The sequence below is a fragment of the Siniperca chuatsi genome, linkage group LG6 (genome assembly GCF_020085105.1).
Source record: "Siniperca chuatsi isolate FFG_IHB_CAS linkage group LG6, ASM2008510v1, whole genome shotgun sequence".
NCBI lineage: Eukaryota > Metazoa > Chordata > Actinopteri > Centrarchiformes > Sinipercidae > Siniperca > Siniperca chuatsi.
Genome location: NC_058047.1, coordinates 5,372,106 through 5,393,074, shown reverse-complemented (window position 1 = coordinate 5,393,074; position 20,969 = coordinate 5,372,106). Strand labels below are relative to the sequence as shown.

The window sequence follows — 20,969 nt, the reverse complement described above, 5'->3', positions numbered from 1 at the left end:
CTTCTTTAAATAATTCAGATAGACTTTAGTCTCATAACATATGTACATGCTATGATTTTGGAGGCAGAAAACAGACCACGTGAAAATATTTGTTTTATTAAACACAGCACTGAAGTATAGACACTGGATCAATACATAACTGGTCCAACTCTTTACTTTGGTTAATCATTTACATGTTTGTCCAGCCATCTCATGTTTATCATTTCCAGTTGACTAAAACCTTTACTGGCAAGTGGGCAGGAGCATCACACCATCAACACACCTCTGACGCATGTTCACTGATCCGTCATGTCTTGTTCCTCTGATACACACAAACTCAATTTCATCAGAATGCTCTGAATACAGCTTATCGTAACGAGTATATCTGAAGGTAATATTATGTTTTTTCATGGTTTCTCTGTTCACAGTGCAGGGTTCTGAAAGACAACAGATAAATAGCATGTTATTAAAGTCAGGAATGACTGTACATCATACTCCATATACAATTATTGCTAGTCTTGAATAAAACAATGTATTTGGTGCTTGAAAACTAAATACATCTTCCGAAATGTAATTAGTAACATTTTCTGTTACAACATATAGAGCATTACTGGCCAGCAAACTGAAACATATAGAAAGTTTATATTGCCTTAATTTTATACCATTTTTTAAGATTGATTAAGAACCTACATAAAACCTACAAAATGCATGTACTGCACTCTGCCTTTGAACAATCTTTAGAAGAAGACACAGTACATAGAAACAAAATGTTTCATATTTATTGTATTTAAAGTATATGGAAATAAATACATTTACAATTACAATTTAAAACAATTTAAATTTATTTTAAATATGTGATTTAAAGATAGCCTACTCAAACCAAATCAGCTTTTGAGAATTTCACTCAAAAGCTGAGATGGCACTTGACCTACTGTTACTGCTACTATATGCTAAGCTTATTATCTTTAGCAGGAGTGTCCTTTTTTCAATACTGATAACAATACTAGGGAAAAATCAGTGAGTAAATTCAGCTTTAACTTTAGTTAACCAACCCAATATGTAGTTACTGTGTTTTGGATTTGTGGGCAGAGTTGTGCTCTATTGTCAGCATAATTTATGACAGTGTTTCTTATTCATTAGTGCTTGTCCACCTTCATGATGTAATGTTTTATAATAATAATAATAATAATAATTATGTAATGGGTCTGTATAATGGTTATATTATGCTAATCATAATCAAACTGCTACAGGTAAAGAAACCAAAATCAGTTTTACCAATTCAAAATCCTCACAGAATGCAATATGAAAAATAGAAAGGGAATTTTAACTTACTGAGGCATTTCATCTGTCCAATCCATTCACCATTGTTGCAGGTTTTGTAAGGCTCACCCTCCATAACGTGCCATCTCTGACAGATGTATTCAACTCTTTCATTATGTAAGTACCGGAATCGAACACTTTCCTTGGTGTCTCCATTTGCAGGGACCGGTGGTTTCCCACAACCCAAAGGAGCTAAGGAATGTGGGCAATGACAGAGAAAGTACAAGTTCATTATTATTGTGGAGCAAATATAACATTTTCACCTAGACTGACAGATCTTTGACTCTGATCAGCAGTTACACAATATTGGGCAGTCACATGTATTGTTGCCTTTAAAGTAAATGTAAACCACCAAAAATAAATATAAACGAGCCATTTCCAGAAAAGTCTTTTTCTTATAGAGGTCTGTATATCCATATACTTCCAGTTTATTAGGTACACCTCGCTTCAACTAATGCAGTCTAATACAACAGCTCTGCAATAAATCCTACCTGCATGCAGGTTTTAATGTTCAGGTCTTGTTCGGACCCATTTCAGAGAGGTGTTAAGTCAACTTTATAGTTAAGTTGAATTAATGTTAATACCAGTGAAAACGTCTTAAGCTACAGTATTTTTTATGAAACTTGAAACACTAAGAAGCACTAAGAATAAATACTATATTCTAGGAAGAACAAAATAGCAGCACAAAGACAATTTGTGTCAGGGCAAGGTAGCAGGGTAAACGTAGAAAATCAAGACCTCACAGCTCACAGTGCAATGTGGGGAACACACAAGTTGTGTCATGGATCATCTTTTTTCATTATTTCCCTAGATAAGGAGCAAGGAGCAAGGAAAGAACTGACTTACCTCCACATGTTGGGAAGGGATCACTCCACTGTCCGTTTGCTAAACATTCAACCGATGCTCTCCCTCGAAGAGTGTCTCCACGCTTGCGGCAAGCAAACCTTAAATTCTGTCCTTTTCTCAGTTGATTGTTTGGTACATATGTGGTGATGCGTACATTGGCTGGTACACCTGTGACGTTGCATTTCTCTGTTTTGAAGAAGAGAATCTGCTTCGTCAAGAGGTTTATACAGTATAAACAGTAGCATATTAGACTTAAGATCTGACTTTTGGTTTTCATGAACCCAAATGTGATGTAAATCCTATTTGTCCAAATTTCTGTAACTTTACCTTTGTATGCAAATGTATATACTGTACATTTACTGCTTACTTGAATCATGAAAAGGTACACTACGAGTAGATGGGGTCATTACTTACTAAAGTTTCAATCTACATATATGTTTCTTTTCATTAAATAGTCTATAATTAATAGTTTTATATTAACAATGGATCACATGACTAATTTTCTGTGAAAGGGGTCGTAGTGACGAATCCACAGAGAATCATCACCCGACTCCGCATTTCCCCTCAGCTCTGCAGAGCTTTTTATCGTCTTTAGGTCCCTGCTGATTTTCCGGCCTGCACCTTTACTGTTTTGTTTTATATCACTGCTCTCTTAGTGCCATTTTAATCATCAGAAGACATCTGTTTTCAGCAAAAAGAGCTCTGAAAATTGACTGTCACCTGCCCAGCACCAAACAGCAGACACAGTTAGCGATTAGCTAGTGAACATAGTGGCTTAAGTGCCAAATCTTATGAGTTGGTGAAGACCAAAACAGAGCTATAAGGAGAGTTAATCTGGACTTTCATTTGCCAGGTGGCCAGAAATACAGCTCAATAAACACAACAATGAATGCTAATGTTTCTCTATGTCTGCCGCATGTGTAAATAGGCAACTCTTCGCTAAGAAGTTCACCATATCAACTTAAAAGATGATCAGTGGTATACATACAGATTCTTGAGGGGAAAAGGCAGATATGATAAAAATGCCTTAATTATTTAAATTTGCCTAAAAAGATGGATAAACTAAGGAGAATAAAGTCAATATAAATGGGATTAACCTCCAATGAAAGTGAACATACCATGGCAAGTTGGAAAGGGGGCATTCCACTGCCCAGTTTGTAAACATTCAGTTCCATCAGACCCTTCCAGTGCATATTGATCATCGCATCGAAACCATAATTTATGTCCAATCTTCATTGTTTCATTTGCTGGTGGTAGTCCAGTTACAGTGAGATGAAGGGGCATCACACCAACTTTACAAGTGATGTCTGGAAAGAATAAAACAGATATTATCAAATAAAAACTGAGGTTCAGTGGGCAGGGGTTTATGTTCCACTGGGGCCCCCCTATAATGTTTGCAGTCATTTTAGTGTATTGTAACAATCGCCACAATTAAAAGGTAGCACATAAATATTGTATATGGAATTATTTTTTGTCTTAAAGGGTTTACCTTCACAAGAGGGGAATGGATTATCCCACTGTCCATCTTTACCACATATCAGCACTGAACTGCCATTCAGATATTTCCCAGGACCATCACAGCTGAATGTGAGGAATCGGTCAGGAAGTATGGATTCTTCATTTTCTGGTAAACCTTTTACTATAAGCCCTCCATCTGCAGGCGGGGGGTCACAGCTTAAAGCTGAGTAAACAAAAACAGTCAGTCAGGTCACTGAAGGAAAAAAAGCTGAACAAGGCAAGAATTTAATGTATAAATAAACTTATTTTATCCCCCAAAATCCCAAAGGGGGATTTCAACAGAGAGCAGAGTCTCCCCATAGAGCTGCAAAGTGGGAGGGGCTGTGTTTTTCCACATTAATTTTTAATGATATCCTCATTGTTACTTAACATAAAAACAGTGGACTCTTAGATAATGTACTGACCCTAGAGGTTTACGTTATGACCACCAGTTTTAATTATTTCAGCTTTGTTTCTGAGAAATCATTTTATCCATCTTTTCGGTATGTGGATGGCTTAAAATACTACAGTACCCATGAGTCTCGGCCACCATTGCCATGGAGTAGAAGCCAGTGAAAAGCATGAACCACAGTTGTAGCAAATTCAAAAACCTTAGGGTGGTGGAAAAAACATGGCACCATAGCTACTGAATTCATACAGAATTGATTTAAAGGGACAGTTCACCACAAAATCAAAAAGACATATTTTTCCTCTTACCTGTAGTTCTATTTATCCATCTAGATTGTTTTGGTGTGAGTTGCAGAGTTTTGGAGATATCAGCCGTAGAGATGTTTGCCTTTTTTAATATAATGGTACAAGATGGCACTCAGCTTGTGGTGCTCAAAGTGCCAAAGACATTTTTTTTTTTTTTTTAAACTCAACAGCAAAGTCCCTTTGCAGAAATCATGACCAGGTTACTCAAGATAATCCACAGACCTTGCTGTGAGCAGTTTTATGTAGGAACTATCGGTAGAAAGAAACTGGTTGATATGCTGATTGTAAAATCAGTTTTGACAACATCGTAATCCAATCGCCGTTAGTGTAATGGCATTAGATGTTTCTTGCCAAAATGGACATTGAGAGTCGTAGTTAAAGTCTACCCTGAACTTTTTATGTACACAGGCTTGTACCTTTGACTTTTTTTTTTTAATCAAAGAACCTGATATTTTCTAATTCAGTTGTTTATCTTTTGTGTACTGATGATTCAACCGGGAGTTTCATACGATCCACACCATAGAAGTGTTGTTGTGAGTCATTTAACATTATCTTTGGGGAAAATGAATGGAGCTTTTACTTCCCGAACGAGGGGTGCCTGTAATAGCTCCTCCCACTGTGCAACTCTGACATGCTGGAGAGTCACCCTATTTTGCTTCAGTAAAACTCAGTTGTTGCATGTTTACATTCACAAAAAGCTTTCTGTGTGTAATAACAAACAAAAAAATTCCAGTGCAGCTTTAAAGTTGACAGTTATTGACAGAACAAAATTGCTGCTGTGTTGTTACTAAGACTTACGATCACATATTGGGATGTGATTGGTCCATTTGTCCAGCAAACAAGTCCTTGTGTCATCCTTACTCACCATTTGATACCTGCAATGAACAGTATGGTAAAGCTTTCCATTTTCCACCTGACTACAACACCATCAATCAGAGAAATTACCAAGGGGAGAAAAACAATGTGCTAGGTTGATATCTCTCAAATAATTAAATTATGTCTGTAACACTTTCCTTTAACCCTCCCTATTTAGCAATTAAAATCTCTCTCTCTCTCTCTCTCTCTCTCTCTCTCTCTCTATATATATATATATATATATATATATATATATATATATATATATATATATGTCCTTCACCCTCCGCGGATGGAACCCTCCATGCATGGTGAGGAGCTTTCGCGTCTTAACGTCTGTGGTCTGTATCTCTTCCTTTGGCCATTTTATTATTCCCGCAGGGTATCTGATCACTGGCAGGGCGTAGCTGTTTATTGCCTGGGCCTTGTTCTTGCCATTGAGCTGACTTCTTAGGACTTGCCTTACTCGTTGGAGGTATATATATATATATATACACACACAACTAATCAATGGTTTATGACATACTATGAAACTATGATAGTTGTCAGCATATATTGGGAAATTCTGTTTATTAAGGTTTATTAATCTAATTTGTGACTAGAACTCCTCCTGTGAAACCTATGTCACTGGTTCACCAGGTGATTGACAATGTATTACAATAACATATAGAATTTAACATAGTTATATAGTTGAAATTGATAAATTAATAAACACTTAAAATGTCCTTATATGTGCAAGTGTCTATATATTGCTTTCAAAGGTTGTGTTACCAAAACTTCTAGTTTCTATGAGTCATTCTAGATCCACATACCCTTCATTACAAAAGTATTTGATAGTTGTTCCAAAAACAAAGTCTTCACCGTGGATAATGTGATAATAGCCATTGGGAGTGTCATCAGGAAGTTCACATGGCTTCACTGAAAAGAAAAGAAAACGCATGATCAACCAAACAGTTTAGAAATAAGGTGTTTTTTTTTTAAACCTGATTTTGAACTTTGGGCTTGAGTGACGTAATTTTCATCCAACTTTGTTCTTTTGATAATAACACTATGTTGTGCAGCAGCCATGTTATTGGTTCATTGCTTTGAGGCAGATTGTTGTCTAGTTATTAGAAATCGTTGTCAGCAACATAATATAATGCAGCATTTTTTCAACTCTCTCAGTACCATAATCTGATTAATTAGTTACTTTTGTGAAATTTTCTTGAAAAGTGATATTTTCAAATGTTAGCATGCACATTGTAATTATCATCTCTAAGTATGGACAATTAATCGTATACAAATACAATCGTGTCAATAATCCGTTAAACTACACTGCAACTTCTCTTTAAAAAACAAACAAATTGTTTACTTACTTATTCACTCAGTTTTTCCCCTAACAAAGGCCTAAAATTGTGATGGATCTTTTAACAAATAGAACATTATATATATATACATATATACATATATAATGTATATATATACATATATACATATATACATATATAATGTGTATATATATATATATATATATATATATATATATATATATATATATATATATATATATATATATATATATATATATATATATATATATTATATATAATGCCAATTTATGAAGGATTCACATTTGTAGTAACCTGATTACTGCAGTCACCCAAGTTGCAACAAAATAAAGACTAGAACAGAAAGCCATTAACTTACAGTAGCAGATTCCCTGGCGTATTGCCAACCAGTCTCCGCCTGTACATACATATCTGATGGTTGGACCTGATATATAACCAGTTTCACAAGTGAAATGTATCACATGTCCTTGTTGGTACTCAGCTTTTTTGGTCTCTTCTGAAACATGGGCGTGAGGAACAGCTGGGAGTTTTGAGCATTCTAACAAACAGCAACATGGGAAAAAAGGGGAAATTAGACATGTCTTCTCAACAGTTGTGTTCTACAGATGCCAGTTTACAGTCATATCAAAACATGTGAATCAGAAAATATTTAGCTATGTGACTGGGTAAGAATATCATTTTGAGACTACACTGTACATAGGTAAGCCTACCATCCCACGCATAGTGTACTATAGTACACTAGCCCTACCATAATAAGCCAATACCACAAATCAAAACATATAACCTAACAACCGTATGCACTTTTGGAAAGTGAGTATTTAAAAAAGTCTGTCTTACCGTTCTGTGATAAGGAAACTTCCACATTCCCCCATAGTTGGAGAAACAAAAGGATTAAAGACAATTGCATTTGGACGAGCAGCTGTGCAGTGACAAATGAGAGTCTTACTGAGGCTAACTCCTTTGACAAACTCTGTTTTCTGTGCTATTCCTGTGTGTTTGTCCCCCAACCGAAGTCCTCAGGGAGCACTAAGGGTCACAACATGGACTGCCCAGTGGGATTGCACAAAGCTGTATGAACACAACATGACACATGGGAACACACACAGCACACACTGTTCACATAAGCAATACTGAAAGCTCCAGAAAAGCTGTTTTTCAACCAGAAAATAACAAACTCTAAATAAAACTCTTTTGTCCTGCATTCACTGATAGATTCTTGTCTGATTCAGTCTGTCTACTCCACTAAGGCTGCTGAAAAAGAAAACATAACTCTCACACACACAACTCTCTACTGATTTGACATAATTTGGGACAGATATCAGAAAACATTTATGATAAATCACATCAAATTTGACCTGACAGGATGGCCCAGGGAAGCTTTAGTAAAAAAACCAAATAATATATCAGATACACAACAGCATTAAGGCAAAGAAAAAAATTGTTTAGCTTAAATGCAACACATACAGACTAGTTTATAACTATCTTGAGCCAACTTTGCATTAAAATTAAAGCTCAATGTCTGATATGTTTGGGAGTATCTGCTGATTATTGAAACGTTTCTGTCCAGTTTGATTATCACATTCAATGTGGCACGAATAGTTGTAAAAATCATTCAGTCAACAATCAGTCAATGAAGCAATTAGATTAAATGGTATTGATGGTACTGAGAGAGCAAAACTGTTTATTTGCGCCGTAATGATTCATACTTACATCAAATGAGCAATGCTGCAGAGGAAATTTCAGAATTGAATTACTTCAAAACATGTGTCACTGTCAGATGCCCCTAAATGTAGAAAAGTCTGCCTGGCAATTTGAAGTTTGCTAAGTCACTGTCTCCTTCTAAATCTTTGCTCAAAACACATATTTAAAATTTTGCTTTTTTATAATTTTGTAATTTGTATGAATAATGTATGGATGCAATATAATAATTTGTGTAATATATTATGTAATTTGAGTTTTGTTAAATGTTTTTAGAGATGTGCTACAGTGAGCTGTGTTTAATCTAACCATTGTGTAACTCTGGACATGATTTAAAAGATTCCCCATTATATTAACTAGCATTTTTATGTGTTAATCAGAGCACTTTAACACAGTTTTATTGCTAGAGTTTGGCCAGAATTTAAAAAAGAAAATCTGTAGAGATTAGCAAAGTGGGTTGTGCACATGCTTGGGTTTGGGTTATTCATATTTTGACAAAGGCTGTTTCTTAGCTTTTCAAGTTTTTCATGAATGCACTTTCCTTTCCCTGAAATTTACGAGATTATCCTTAAATTCAGTCTTAACATAACTAGTGCGACACACTACTGAGGGAGTAGAATATTTTCTGTCATATTGAAGCTTTCTACCCCCCCCCCATCATTTATACAATTCTGCACCAACATACATCTTATGGCACAACAATTTCATCATTTTCTCCTCTTTATTCAATATGCCAAAGCTTTATAATTTCAGATCACATTATTACACAAATTGATTCAATCATTCAGTGTTACTCTTTCCAACCATTATATATATCAGGATCATGTATTATGTATAAGATGATACATCAGTATGAATAATGCACACAGCAAATGCAGTTTTCTTTCTCTGTGTTCTGACCAAACAACCGCTGCAAAAAGACCATATACATTTTTTTTGCCGACATTTTTATTAAGACTTCTTTGGACCTTGAACAAAATCAGCATCACTAGTCCTGAGTGGGAGCTGTGGGAGAAAATGTCTGTGTTCAGTATCACATTTTAACATGCAGTAGGTGTACATTATGCATCCCCCTCTAAATAACTGGTCTAGCTTTTGCAATAAAACAAAGCTTTTTTGGTTTAATCTGAGATGAAAAATGTAGGACATGTGCTTTTGTCTTGTATGATTCTGTTAAGGAAAATATTAACCAGGTATGTTTTATTTTTTATGTTTTATTACTCATGGTGTTTTGTGGTCCATATGCTGTACTTTAAGGCAAAGCACCACAAGTGTTTTTTTTCTCTAGAAGTCAAATGATGTTTTTACTCTTTCAGTCTGATGAATACATAGGTTATTATTTTTTTTTCTCAAGAAAATGATTATCAAAACTTTTATTCTTAGCTAATTTTGCACAAGATGCAGTTATTAGTTAGTTAATTACAGTTGTTAGTACAAGTTGTACAGGCACTGCAGCCACAGAAGCATTTAACTTCCAACTTCCAATGTAGCTCTTAATTCTCAACCCTATGGTGCATCTGTATAGTAGCACATCTGCAAACTCTTATGATATGGTCCCAGTGAACTTTCCGGTCATTCTGTAATTACTCCTCTTCATGCAAGTATACTGCCATTCAAAATACAAATGGTGCTACTCCTAAGAGTACATGTAAAGTAGTTAAGTATAAAATACACTGACCAGATTATATACTTTTATGAATGTAATCTATATATTATATAAAGCATATTAAATCTATTGTATTTTAGATGCCTAGATTGCTGTCTGTCATCACTTGCTAATTAAATGTTTCTGAGGATAGATCTCGTTTTGTGCAGAGATTGGAGTTGCTGTCTGGAAAATTCCACTATGATCAGTACTCACAAGTACTATTATTGGTAGTAATTGTCTTTTGCCACACAGGTGCAGATTGACCAAATTATTTTAAATCACATTTTTAAATTCTGCCACGTCTGACGTCTTCGTCACTATGCGTTTATTACGTCACTTTGGATAAAAGCGTCTGCCGAATGAATAAATATAAATACAAAATGTAAAAGACACTATTCAAGCAAACAGAAATACAGGTAAACTGAGTTTAGGTGTGTTTACCCTCTAGTATAGAATAATATATATCTATACTTTCTTCAAGTCGTGAAGAGATGTTGACTACTCTGTAAGAAAATTGTTCTCGTTCTGTGCAAAAATGCATTCTGAAGTTCAGCCAAACCTAATAAATGGCTTCGGCAGTCTGAGTTAGCTAAATTGAGTGCATATGCATAGCTGATACATCCTGGTAGTTGCATTCCCAGAAATAAACCTAAACGTGACAACCAGGACAAACATACCGACTTGATTTGGCTAATTCAGACTGCTGAAGCCTATTTACTTTAGAATGCATTTTTACACATAACGAGGACTGTGGTTTTTGTCCCCCATCTTTTACAGTGTAGTCGCTCTGCAAAGGCCTGTATTATGTTCACAGGCAGTATTTTTTCGTGTGAATGAAGCACTACATGTACTGCACAGGACTAGTAGGCGGGGGTGGGCGCCCTTCCTCTGTTGATCCATCCTTGGAATAACCTTTAGTTGCTACTTTATGAGCTCACCTGGTCTCCCGTCCTCAGTAACATTATTTGGAGATGATGGGAGACCTGCCACTGCTCCACTCTCTGTCGCTGTTCCTGAAACTGAGAGCCATGTGGTTCATGATGTTAAGCTTTGCTAGGTAATATTGATAGATAATGTTATATGACATTGTAGCTGTGATGCTGATTAATTTATGTAAAAATATATGCTCCGAGCTATCCTGGTTGACTGCCTCCAATCGAAACAACATACTGATATTAGTTTAAACCATTGGTTCTTGAAGTGGGGCCCAGGGACCCCCAGGGGTCCTAGAGGGTGTTCCAGGGGGTCCTCAGCGAAAAGGGGTATAGTTTATTTTCGCTATAATTCTATCCATAAGTAACATAACAACAGAATGTATGACTATTTTGGTCATGAGTTTCACAAACTTTCTGTAAAACATCTAAAAGAAAAGACGAGGGACCCTGGGACTAAATCTTGTCAAATGGGGGTCCGTGATCTAATTTGTGTCAGTTTAGGGGTCCTTGATGTGAAAAAGTTTGAGAACCACTGGTTTAAACCATTCTTAAAACTGTGTTAGCAAGTTGTGCATACTTCTTGAAATGCTTTTGGATGTACGTACGTGTGCACGTAATGTTCTTCTCCTCCCATTTCCCATTTTTACATCGAATCGTGTCTTCTGTATTTTAGATGCCTAGATTGCTGTCTGTCATCACTTGCTAATTAAATGTTTCTGAGGATAGATCTCGTTTTGTGAAGAGATTGGAGTTGCTTTCTGGAAAATTCCACTATGATCAGTACTCACAAGTACTATTATTGGTAGTAATTGTCTTTTGCCACACAGGTGCAGATTGACCAAATTATTTGAAGTCACATTTTTAAATTCTGCCACGTCTGACGTCTTCGTCACTATGCGTTTATTACGTCACTTTGGATAAAAGCGTCTGCCGAATGAATAAATATAAATACAAAATGTAAAAGACACTATTCAAGCAAACAGAAATACAGGTAAACTGAGTTTAGGTGTGTTTACCCTCTAGTATAGAATAATATATATCTATACTTTCTTCAAGTCGTGAAGAGATGTTGACTACTCTGTAAGAAAATTGTTCTCGTTCTGTGCAAAAATGCATTCTGAAGTTCAGCCAAACCTAATAAATGGCTTCAGCAGTCTGAGTTAGCTAAATTGAGTGCATATGCATAGCTGATACATCCTGGTAGTTGCATTCCCAGAAATAAACCTAAACATGACAACCAGGACAAACATATCGACTTGATTTGGCTAATTCAGACTGCTGAAGCCTATTTACTTTAGAATGCATTTTTACACATAACGAGGACTGTGGTTTTTGTCCCCCATCTTTTACAGTGTAGTCGCACTGCAAAGGCCTGGATTATGTTCACAGGCAATGTTTTTTCGTGTGAATGAAGCACTACATGTACTGCACAGGACTAGTAGGTGGGGGTGTAGCACACATTTCTGGGCCCTATACATAAGCAGTCTCTGTGGGCGCCCTTCCTCTGTTGATCCATCTTTGGAATAACCTTTAGTTGCTACTTTATGAGCTCACCTGGTCTCCCGTCCTCAGTAACATTATTTGGAGATGATGGGAGACCTGCCACTGCTCCACTCTCTGTCGCTGTTCCTGAAACTGAGAGCCATGTGGTTCATGATGTTAAGCTTTGCTAGGTAATATTGATAGATAATGTTATATGACATTGTAGCTGTGATGGATTAATTTATGTAAAAATATATGCTCCAAGCTATCCTGGTTGACTGCCTCCAATCGAAACAACATACTGATATTAGTTTAAACCATTGGTTCTTGAAGTGGGGCCCAGGGACCCCAGGGTCCTAGAGGGGTTCCAGGGGTCCTCAGCGAAAAGGGGTATAGTTTATTTTCGCTATAATTCTATCCATAAGTAACATAATAACAGAATGTATGACTATTTTGGTCATGAGTTTCACAAACTTTCTGTAAAACATCTAAAAGAAAAGATGAGGGACCCTGGGACTAAATCTTGTCAAATGGGGGTCCGTGATCTAATTTGTGTCAGTTTAGGGGTCCTTGATGTGAAAAAGTTTGAGAACCACTGGTTTAAACCATTCTTAAAACTGTGTTAGCAAGTTGTGCATACTTCTTGAAATGCTTTTGGATGTACGTACGTGTGCACGTAATGTTCTTCTCCTCCCATTTCCCATTTTTACATCGAATCGTGTCTTCTCCCTCCATTGTATAATTATCACGACACTGATAAGTTACAGCAGAGTGAGACAAGAATTCCTTCTTATATGAAGTCACAGCAACTGCATTGTCAACTTTAGGTGGGGAACTGCAGAGATTGGCAATAGCTGCAAGAGATGAAAACGTGTACAGTGTTAGTTACACCCTGTAATCTTTTTATAGATACTTACATCTGATAAAATAAGACTGAAGATGACTCACGTGTACAGATTGTTTTGAGTGGTTTATTTGGATGCCATTTTCCCTCGTGACAAGTTAAGCTGTCAACCTGAGCCCGATATCCTTCCTCACAAATAATCTTGACACTGTCTTTGTGTTCATAAACATTATCCTGAGGTGTCACTTTGCTGTTAGGAATCACAGGTTCTCGACACTTTCTTATCTCTAGAGTGGATACGAGCACAGACAGTTTGTATGTTGTTGCTAACAAATATCATATTAGCAATGAATAAACAAAATTTCTCCTTTCAAAATCAGCCTGCATCAGGGATGTCACGTTTTTCAGACTAATACATAATTTGTTAATGTAGCCTGTAGAAAAATATCACTGTGGTCATACCAGATTTTGCTTTCTATGAGGAATGAGGCAAGATACATTCACTGCTAATGTATAGCGTGGGAGTGGGTGCGATCTCTTTCAGAAAATACTGATTGTTTATATCCTCAGGAAATCTTTACTGACTCCAAATACTCATTTAATTTTCTACCTAAAAATGATATATGCAGTTTGCTTTATGCTGGTTACACTTAGATCTGTAAGGCATTAAAGATCAATTACCGATGCATCGTTCAAGTCCAGACCACACGCCGTCATTACATTTGGCTTCACTCCACCAGCCCTTGGTGAAAAGCTTATAACCTTCATTGCAGGTGTAGTACACTGTGTCATTGTATGGGCCAACTACAAATCCATTTGGAACGTTAGGTTTTGAACATTCTGTCAATGAAAAACAGAGAAAGAAGTTATATTCAGAAAGCATCAATCAAAAGATAGTAACAACACATTATTAGCCATGCTAATGGCAGTGCTCTAGAGATGGTAATATTGGTCTGCCTGTTGGCCCACCACTTTGGTACAGATTGAAATCTAAAAAAATTATTGGACAGATTGCCTTGAAATTTTAAAGAGACAAAAAGAGGACAAAAAGAGAAAACTGTTATATATCTTCATGGCTGCTTCATGAGCTGCACTCATCATTTTCAAGCAGACATGCCTGTCTTGATGGGAGGGACAGAGCTTGAAGTAGAAAATGTTCGACAATACAAATGATGCAATTTCAACTTTACGTCAATGTAGATAGTATTTTTTAGATGTTAGAATATATTAACGATTTCTGTTGCTATTAAAACACATAAACTCCAGTCACACTATAATTATCCACCATCATTCATGCATGCATGATGGAATGGACTCATTCTTTGTTGCTGTAACTTTTCTTGTCATTGAGGGTATGCATTGTCAATGTCAATGAAACAAATTCAATAAAATTGTGAAGTACTTCACACACCCTCCAGGTGTTTTGGTCAAATTCAGATATTTTGATAAAAACAATTTCATATAAGAAGGCTTGTGTCAAGGAAGTAAGGTACCTCCCCTTGTCTCATCTCACATCTTGCAGTGCTCCAGAATGAGCACTGATAATCCCAATAATCTGAAGTCACTGGAACTGTTTTATGATGTTTGGAATTGATTGGGAGTTATCAAGCCTTAGAAGTGTTTGGCAAGCCTGTTAAAATATCTTTAATTGTTGTGTTAGCATGAAAAATAGATAGGGATTGAATAAACCGCCTTTTAACTGTATTGTGTATTGTATTTTCTTACTTGTACATTCTGGAGACCCGATCCAACCTGTTTCCCCACAGGTTAGAGTAAATTGTCCACCCTTCTTGCAGGTATACTCGACCTGTTCTTTGTACATGTATATGGACTGAACATTTCCATAAATGTCTGCATTCGGGTAATCTTGTCTGCTGCATGTTATCTCTGAAAAAACAAATGAAATGTAGTTACTCTATACACTGAGTAGCAAGTGGAAACTGCATTTAATTTAACATCAGGTACATGAGATTCTAATAATTTAGTTAAGTAAAGTATTGATATTTTTCCTTAAGTAAAAGTGGCAGCAACACAATGTAAAAGCAAATACATGTAACAGTCCATTTCAAATTTGACTGATGTTACGTAAAAATAAGATAAGCAAAATGTCCCAAAGTATCAAAAGTATTCACTGGGTGGAATGGTCCCTTTCTGAGGGTTTATGTATATATACAGTATACACACACACACACACACACACACACACAGACACACACAGACACACACACATCTCCACCTTCAAAACTGTGCCCTCTCTACAGAGAACAAATTCTTGCATCTTACACTTAAAAACTACAAAATACATTTACTTGCAATTACTTAGAGCGTTACGACTGTAATTGCATTTATTGCACCTCAAAGCTCCAAGACCATGCATTTTAAATAACTTCCCTGCCACTAATTAGAAATATAATTTAATTGCATATTGGTTATACATGTATTAGTCTTGAAATTATGCATAAACCTTGATATTGTGTCAAACTGAGACAAAGGGAGGATTATAGCCACAAATAGCCTATTGTTTCAGTGTACCCACGAAGGATCAGCATGTGTCATGGCTTTGCGCTTTGGCAAGGCATGTTTTTACCATTACAGGCTGAAGACTGAACACATAGCTGATCTGCTGGATGTCATCAGCTGAAGGGGAAGGCTTTCATACGGCATAAAAGCAGTTGTTGATGACACATGACTCGCAGTAGTTTGGAGTTTCACCCTTTTTGTGCTTACTTTTATCAGACAGGAGCTTCACTGTTTTCTAACTGAATGATCTAGAGGTCACTGTGTTTGGCATTGACTGGGAGTTAATAAGTTTGTCAGGTTTGGACAAGATGGTAATTTCTTAAAGTCTATTTTTTGCATGTATGTAAAAACAGAAATAAATAGATAAAAAAACTCTGAATCAGTTGTTCTGTACTTCCTTACCTGTACATTGTGAACGCCCAGTCCAGCCACTTTCCGTACAGGTTCGAGTAGGATGTCCTCGATAACCAACCTTGCAGACATACTCGGCCTGTTCATTGTATTTGTATTTCTGCTTATCAGTGACAATATCTGCATTTGGGATATTCTGCCTTTTGCATGTTGTTTCTGGACAAATAATACAGTTGTACGCTACTGTACACATTTATTTCGGACACATTTAAATGTAGAAATAACTATTGGCAATAAATAAATGTGGACATTATGGACTTGTAAGCAAAGACAACAAGAGAGCGTTTGACTGAGAGTGGTAGTAGCAGTAACATTACTACAAGGTAGAAACAGATAATAAAAAGGCTAAAATAGTGACTCACACACCTGTTGAATAAATTGTAATGATCTGCTGACTATTTTGTGGTCACTTTCCAGCTTATGTACGTACACTGAAACAAACAGCTATTGAAGTTATATTTCGTTTAACTTGTTTTCCCATTTTTCTCTCTTTATCTCACTTTTTTTCGAGTATTAGTCTTCTACAAGTAGTCAACTTTACACTTGTTTAAAGGCCAATAAACATTACAAGGCAGGTGTATCTCTAGTACTAATATTTATACTGCTGGCTCCCGAATGCTTTTAAGTTGTAGCAGCTGTGAGGTTCAACTGGAGGAATCGGGTCTAAAATAGATTTCTCAGCTATTAGTTTCCACTAGATTTGGATTAAATGGGGCTTTCTTAAAATCGATTTTAAAGGCATGCATGTAAAAACTGAAATAAACCGATAAAAACAAAAACAAAACAAGAAAATGAAACGTGTCAACACTTAATCGGTTGTTCTGTACTTCCTTACCTGTACATTGTGAACGCCCAGTCCAGCCACTTTCCGTACAGGTTCGAGTAGGACGTCCACGATAACCAACCCTGCAGACATACTCGGCCTGTTCATTGTATTTGTATTTCTGCTTATCGGTGACAATATCTGCATTTGGGATATCCTGTTTGTCGCATATAATTTCTGAAAAAAAAAAAAAGCAGTTATACACTACTGTATGCATCTTTTTTAGAATCGTTGGTACACATATAAATACAGGTAACTGTTGGTGATGTGGACTTGTAAGCAAAGACATCAAGAGATTGAGAGCGTGTGACTGAGAGTGGTAGTAGCCGTAGAATTACTACAAGGTAGAAACAGAGACTGAAAAGACTAGAATAGCGACACTCCTGTTGAATAAATAGTAATGATCTGCTGACTATTTAGTGGTTATTTTCCAGCTTAGGTATGTACACTGAAACAAACAGCTAATAAAGTTATGTTTCATTTCAAGTGTTCTCCCATTTTTCTTGTAGTATTAGTCTACTACAAGTAGCCCACCACATATATTTAAACATCAATAATCTCTGCCCTGATAGTTCCTGGGCCATCGAATACTCTTCACAATACCTTCACAGAGTGGATTTGGTCTCCACCCGTCTCTGGCGCATGTGGCCCGGGTGACGCCATCTGTCCTCTTGTAGCCTGACCTACACTGATAACTTACAGTCTCATCCAGTTTTATTTGTTGCCTCCAATTGTTATACCAGTAAACCACAAGTGGGTCTTCTGGAATTCTGCATTTAACCTCTAGAATAAGAGAAAGACTTGTGAATTTTAAGTAAATCGTGATAAGATTAATAATCATCATCACGGGTCAATGAACCATACACATACAGTAAAGAACAACAATCTCATAATCTGTCTCTGGCACTGAAGCCCATGTAGTTTTATACCTTGGCATACCGGTCTGACAGTCCATTGTCCGTCATCTTTGCATCTAGCTAGTGCTGATTTGGTCTGATGGTTAGAAATCCAGTACTTCTCTCCACAAATGACTCTTAGTGTGTCACCAGGTGAAAACACATTTCTGAAAGCAGGTTCATACCTGGTTCCTTCCAGTGTCGGTGGCAGTCGACATTTAATTTCTGTTGGGAAAGTAAGCATATTATTCGTTAGTGTTTTGTAACAAGGCAGTACCATGACATCCATCCATCCATCCAGCACCACTTTTCGCTAGTCAGTGTGATTTAATCCAATAAATTGGATTACTCAGTTTATACTTACGTTCACATACAGGTGTAGGGGTCCAGTCTGCTCTTATTCCTAGTTTCGTGCATTTTGAAGGTCTGTCTTCAGCACGTTTATATTGAGGATTGCACTCAAAATGCAGGACTTCATGTTCTTTGTACTCTTGGATATCTCCAGGCACATAACCATTTTGAATCATGGGTACTGTGCATTTTATCTCTGTTGAAGAGTACACACAAGCGTGAACATAACACAACAGAAAACCAATTTTTGATTAGAACCAGTTTTATTTTAATTCCTCTTCTTCCTGACTGATTTTATTTCCGATTTTGTTTGTCTGCTTGCTGTTTCCCCTTGTTTCCTGTCTTTGTGCTAAGTTAAGCTAACCATCTACTCGCTGTAATGCCATATTGAATGGACAGATATGTGAGTGGTATCGATCTTCTCATCTACTCTCAAAAAGCATATTTCCCAAAATGTCGAACTATTCCATTAAGATGTTTAATTTCCACATCCACGAAGATCATTCAGGGGGCCTTATCAGTTCTATTATGACTTAAGTTTCAGTTAGAGATACATTTTAGTTTGAGCTACTAATCTTTTCCCCCCGTTTTTACATTAGAACTATATTTGAATTTAGGAATTAGTTTTGACCCAAATTTGAAAATGAAGAAAAACATCATAATATCAGGGGCACAGTGGATATTTGGAGTTTTGGGTCTCACATTTTCCAGTACCCGTTGAAAGGGACCATCTGAGTGTGGTAGAAATCCCTCATTGTCTACCTGATTGTCTATACTACAGTATGAGTCCAAGTTCATCAAGCTATGGTGTGAATGCAGCTTCTAACCAGGGGGTCTTGGTGGTAACTGAATTCTGTTGGTTATTATGGTTGCCATTAGGTCGTTAGTGGTTGTTTTTGGTGTTACTTATTAGTTGCTGGGTGATTAACAGTAGTTGCTATGGTATTTCATGCATGTATGTACATGTTTCTGTCTTCCCCTTTCCGTCTCCCTTTTCTTTTCTAAAAGGAAGGACCTTCCTGTGCTTCCTGTTTTCATTTTGGACAGCCTGCCTTACCTTTACATTTTGGCGCTTCGGCACTCCAATCTCCATTTTCATCACAATAGATCTCTGATGACCCAATCAGGATTTCATTGCTGGACTTGCAGCTAAATCGAACTACATTGCCATAGGTTGCTTCCTCAGGGTCCCCATTCACCTGGACATTAATATCCACAAGAATCCCTGGGCACTGTTGGGCTGGAAGGAAAAACATGGTAAAAAAAATAAATTGGATGGCCAAAAAACGCATAAAAAATGTATCAACCTATTAGCAGGTAATCTAATATAGTTTTTCAATATTTCCAAGGGATGATACAAAGAAATAAACATGAGTGACATTTCCCCCTGTGTGTCAGGTACCAGATCAATAAGATACTTTATTTCAGCTCTTACCTTCGCAGACAGGAACAACACCATCCCAGCCTTCAGCCATGCAACGCCTGTAGTTTGTGCGACTCACCATTTGATAACTGAAATGAGTACAATAAAGAAAATAGATAATGACTCCTTGTATTGCTGTTGTATCGCTCAGGGATAAAGTATAATCCTTACAAAGCACAAAGATACATAAGAAACAACAGTATCAATTTGTTATTATAAATACTTTCATACCCTTTGTGGCAGGTGTATACAACTTGTGACCCAAAGACAAAATCGTCTCCCTTTTCCAGATGAAAATCTGAAAACTGGGCATCGCCGGGATGACCACATGATCTTGCTTAAAATGTAAGAATGAGAGAGAATATGAGTAAATATATTTTTAGGGCCCAAATTGCAGTGATGAGGCATGTGGTTCTTCCATTCAATAAAAAAAGTATTTTATTTAATACTATAACATATAATATAAATTCAACAATAATAATGCAATAAAGTTTAGCCTGCTTTGGCATTGTGCACTCATTCAGACCACAGCACTATGTCCATTTAACAGAATGTAAACTGATACAGCATTATATGTTGCATATTATGTATACTAGTGTTTACTACTCATAATGGCAGAATAAATATTTATTTCCAAACAGTGAAAGATTGCAACTTACGTTGACATTTATTGCCTCTAGACTGCCATTTTCCCTCGACACAGATCAGTTTGAAAAAGCCACTGTAGCCAACAGTGCAGCCCACTCTCACTTGTTTTCCACCAACGTAGCTGGCCTCCAGATCAGTTGTGTCAAAATTTAAATCATACAAGGGGCCATTTATAAACTGTTCAAGTGTACAGTCTGTGGGACAGCAAAAAACAAAAATAAATATAAATCATTTTGCGTGTTTATCCCCACAGGAAAACATCAAACAATAAATTAAATGGTAAGATAAAAAGCGTACAAATTACTTGAACTACTTGGTCTTACCTTGACTTTTCACAAAGGTCAGTGTATGCATCCACAAAAATAGGACACAGCTTTGGGTTATTACATGCATTTTATCTTCATTACCCTGAACTGCAAAACAGAAGTAGAAACTGGAGACTGACACACTATTATACGCAGAAAGAGCTGTGGATTTCACAGGCAAAAAAGAGATTGCTCAATGACACAATTACGCAAGTCTGTTTCAGCCTCCAACTACAATCTCAGGCTCACAGGGAACAGAAGAAAGAGGAAGTGACCACACAGTCCCTTATGAGACACACTTGATCCTTAACAAAACCTTGAACACACCAGGATTTCTTGCTTATATTGGTATGACTAAGATTTATATGAAAGAATAAGCTCAATGAATCATGGAAACGACTAAGCAAAATAACACTAATCACACAGATGGTAGTTTTTAAAGGTTT

General features: G+C 36.6%; 1 protein-coding gene across 5 annotated transcripts; it reads right to left on the bottom strand.

The window, feature by feature from the left end:
• Nucleotides 1-80: 80 nt before the first annotated feature.
• LOC122877991 (complement factor H-like) lies at nucleotides 81-20,739 on the bottom strand. Of its 5 annotated transcripts, XM_044200250.1 has the most exons (23): nucleotides 20,542-20,739; nucleotides 20,230-20,412; nucleotides 19,802-19,907; nucleotides 19,583-19,659; nucleotides 19,205-19,387; nucleotides 18,161-18,343; nucleotides 17,830-18,021; nucleotides 17,504-17,683; nucleotides 16,913-17,077; nucleotides 16,069-16,233; nucleotides 14,872-15,033; nucleotides 13,828-13,986; nucleotides 13,251-13,433; nucleotides 12,971-13,156; nucleotides 12,375-12,455; nucleotides 10,824-10,904; nucleotides 6,024-6,129; nucleotides 5,155-5,231; nucleotides 3,635-3,826; nucleotides 3,264-3,452; nucleotides 2,146-2,331; nucleotides 1,312-1,491; nucleotides 81-416 (listed from the first exon to the last, which is right to left on the bottom strand). In XM_044200250.1, exons 1-23 carry the CDS (start codon nucleotides 20,609-20,611, stop codon nucleotides 223-225), a joined length of 3,480 nt encoding a protein of 1,159 aa, XP_044056185.1. In that variant the 5' UTR covers nucleotides 20,612-20,739; the 3' UTR covers nucleotides 81-222. The 5 variants fall into 5 exon arrangements, with proteins under 5 accessions (XP_044056185.1, XP_044056188.1, XP_044056187.1 ...); XM_044200253.1 differs by lacking the exon at nucleotides 3,264-3,452; XM_044200252.1 differs by lacking the exon at nucleotides 13,251-13,433.
• Nucleotides 20,740-20,969: the final 230 nt, after the last annotated feature.

Bases quoted from the DNA above. Each gene is read 5' to 3' on its own strand.
- LOC122877991 (XM_044200250.1), bottom strand. From the start codon at position 20,611: ATGCATGTAATAACCCAAAGCTGTGTCCTATTTTTGTGGATGCATACA. The intron at 18,344-19,204 runs GTAAGGCAGGCT...ACTCTTCAACAG, and splicing joins CGAAGCGCCAAAATGTAAAG to AGATAAAATGCACAGTACCC. The intron at 13,434-13,827 runs GTAATTGATCTT...TATCCACTCTAG, and splicing joins TGGACTTGAACGATGCATCG to AGATAAGAAAGTGTCGAGAA.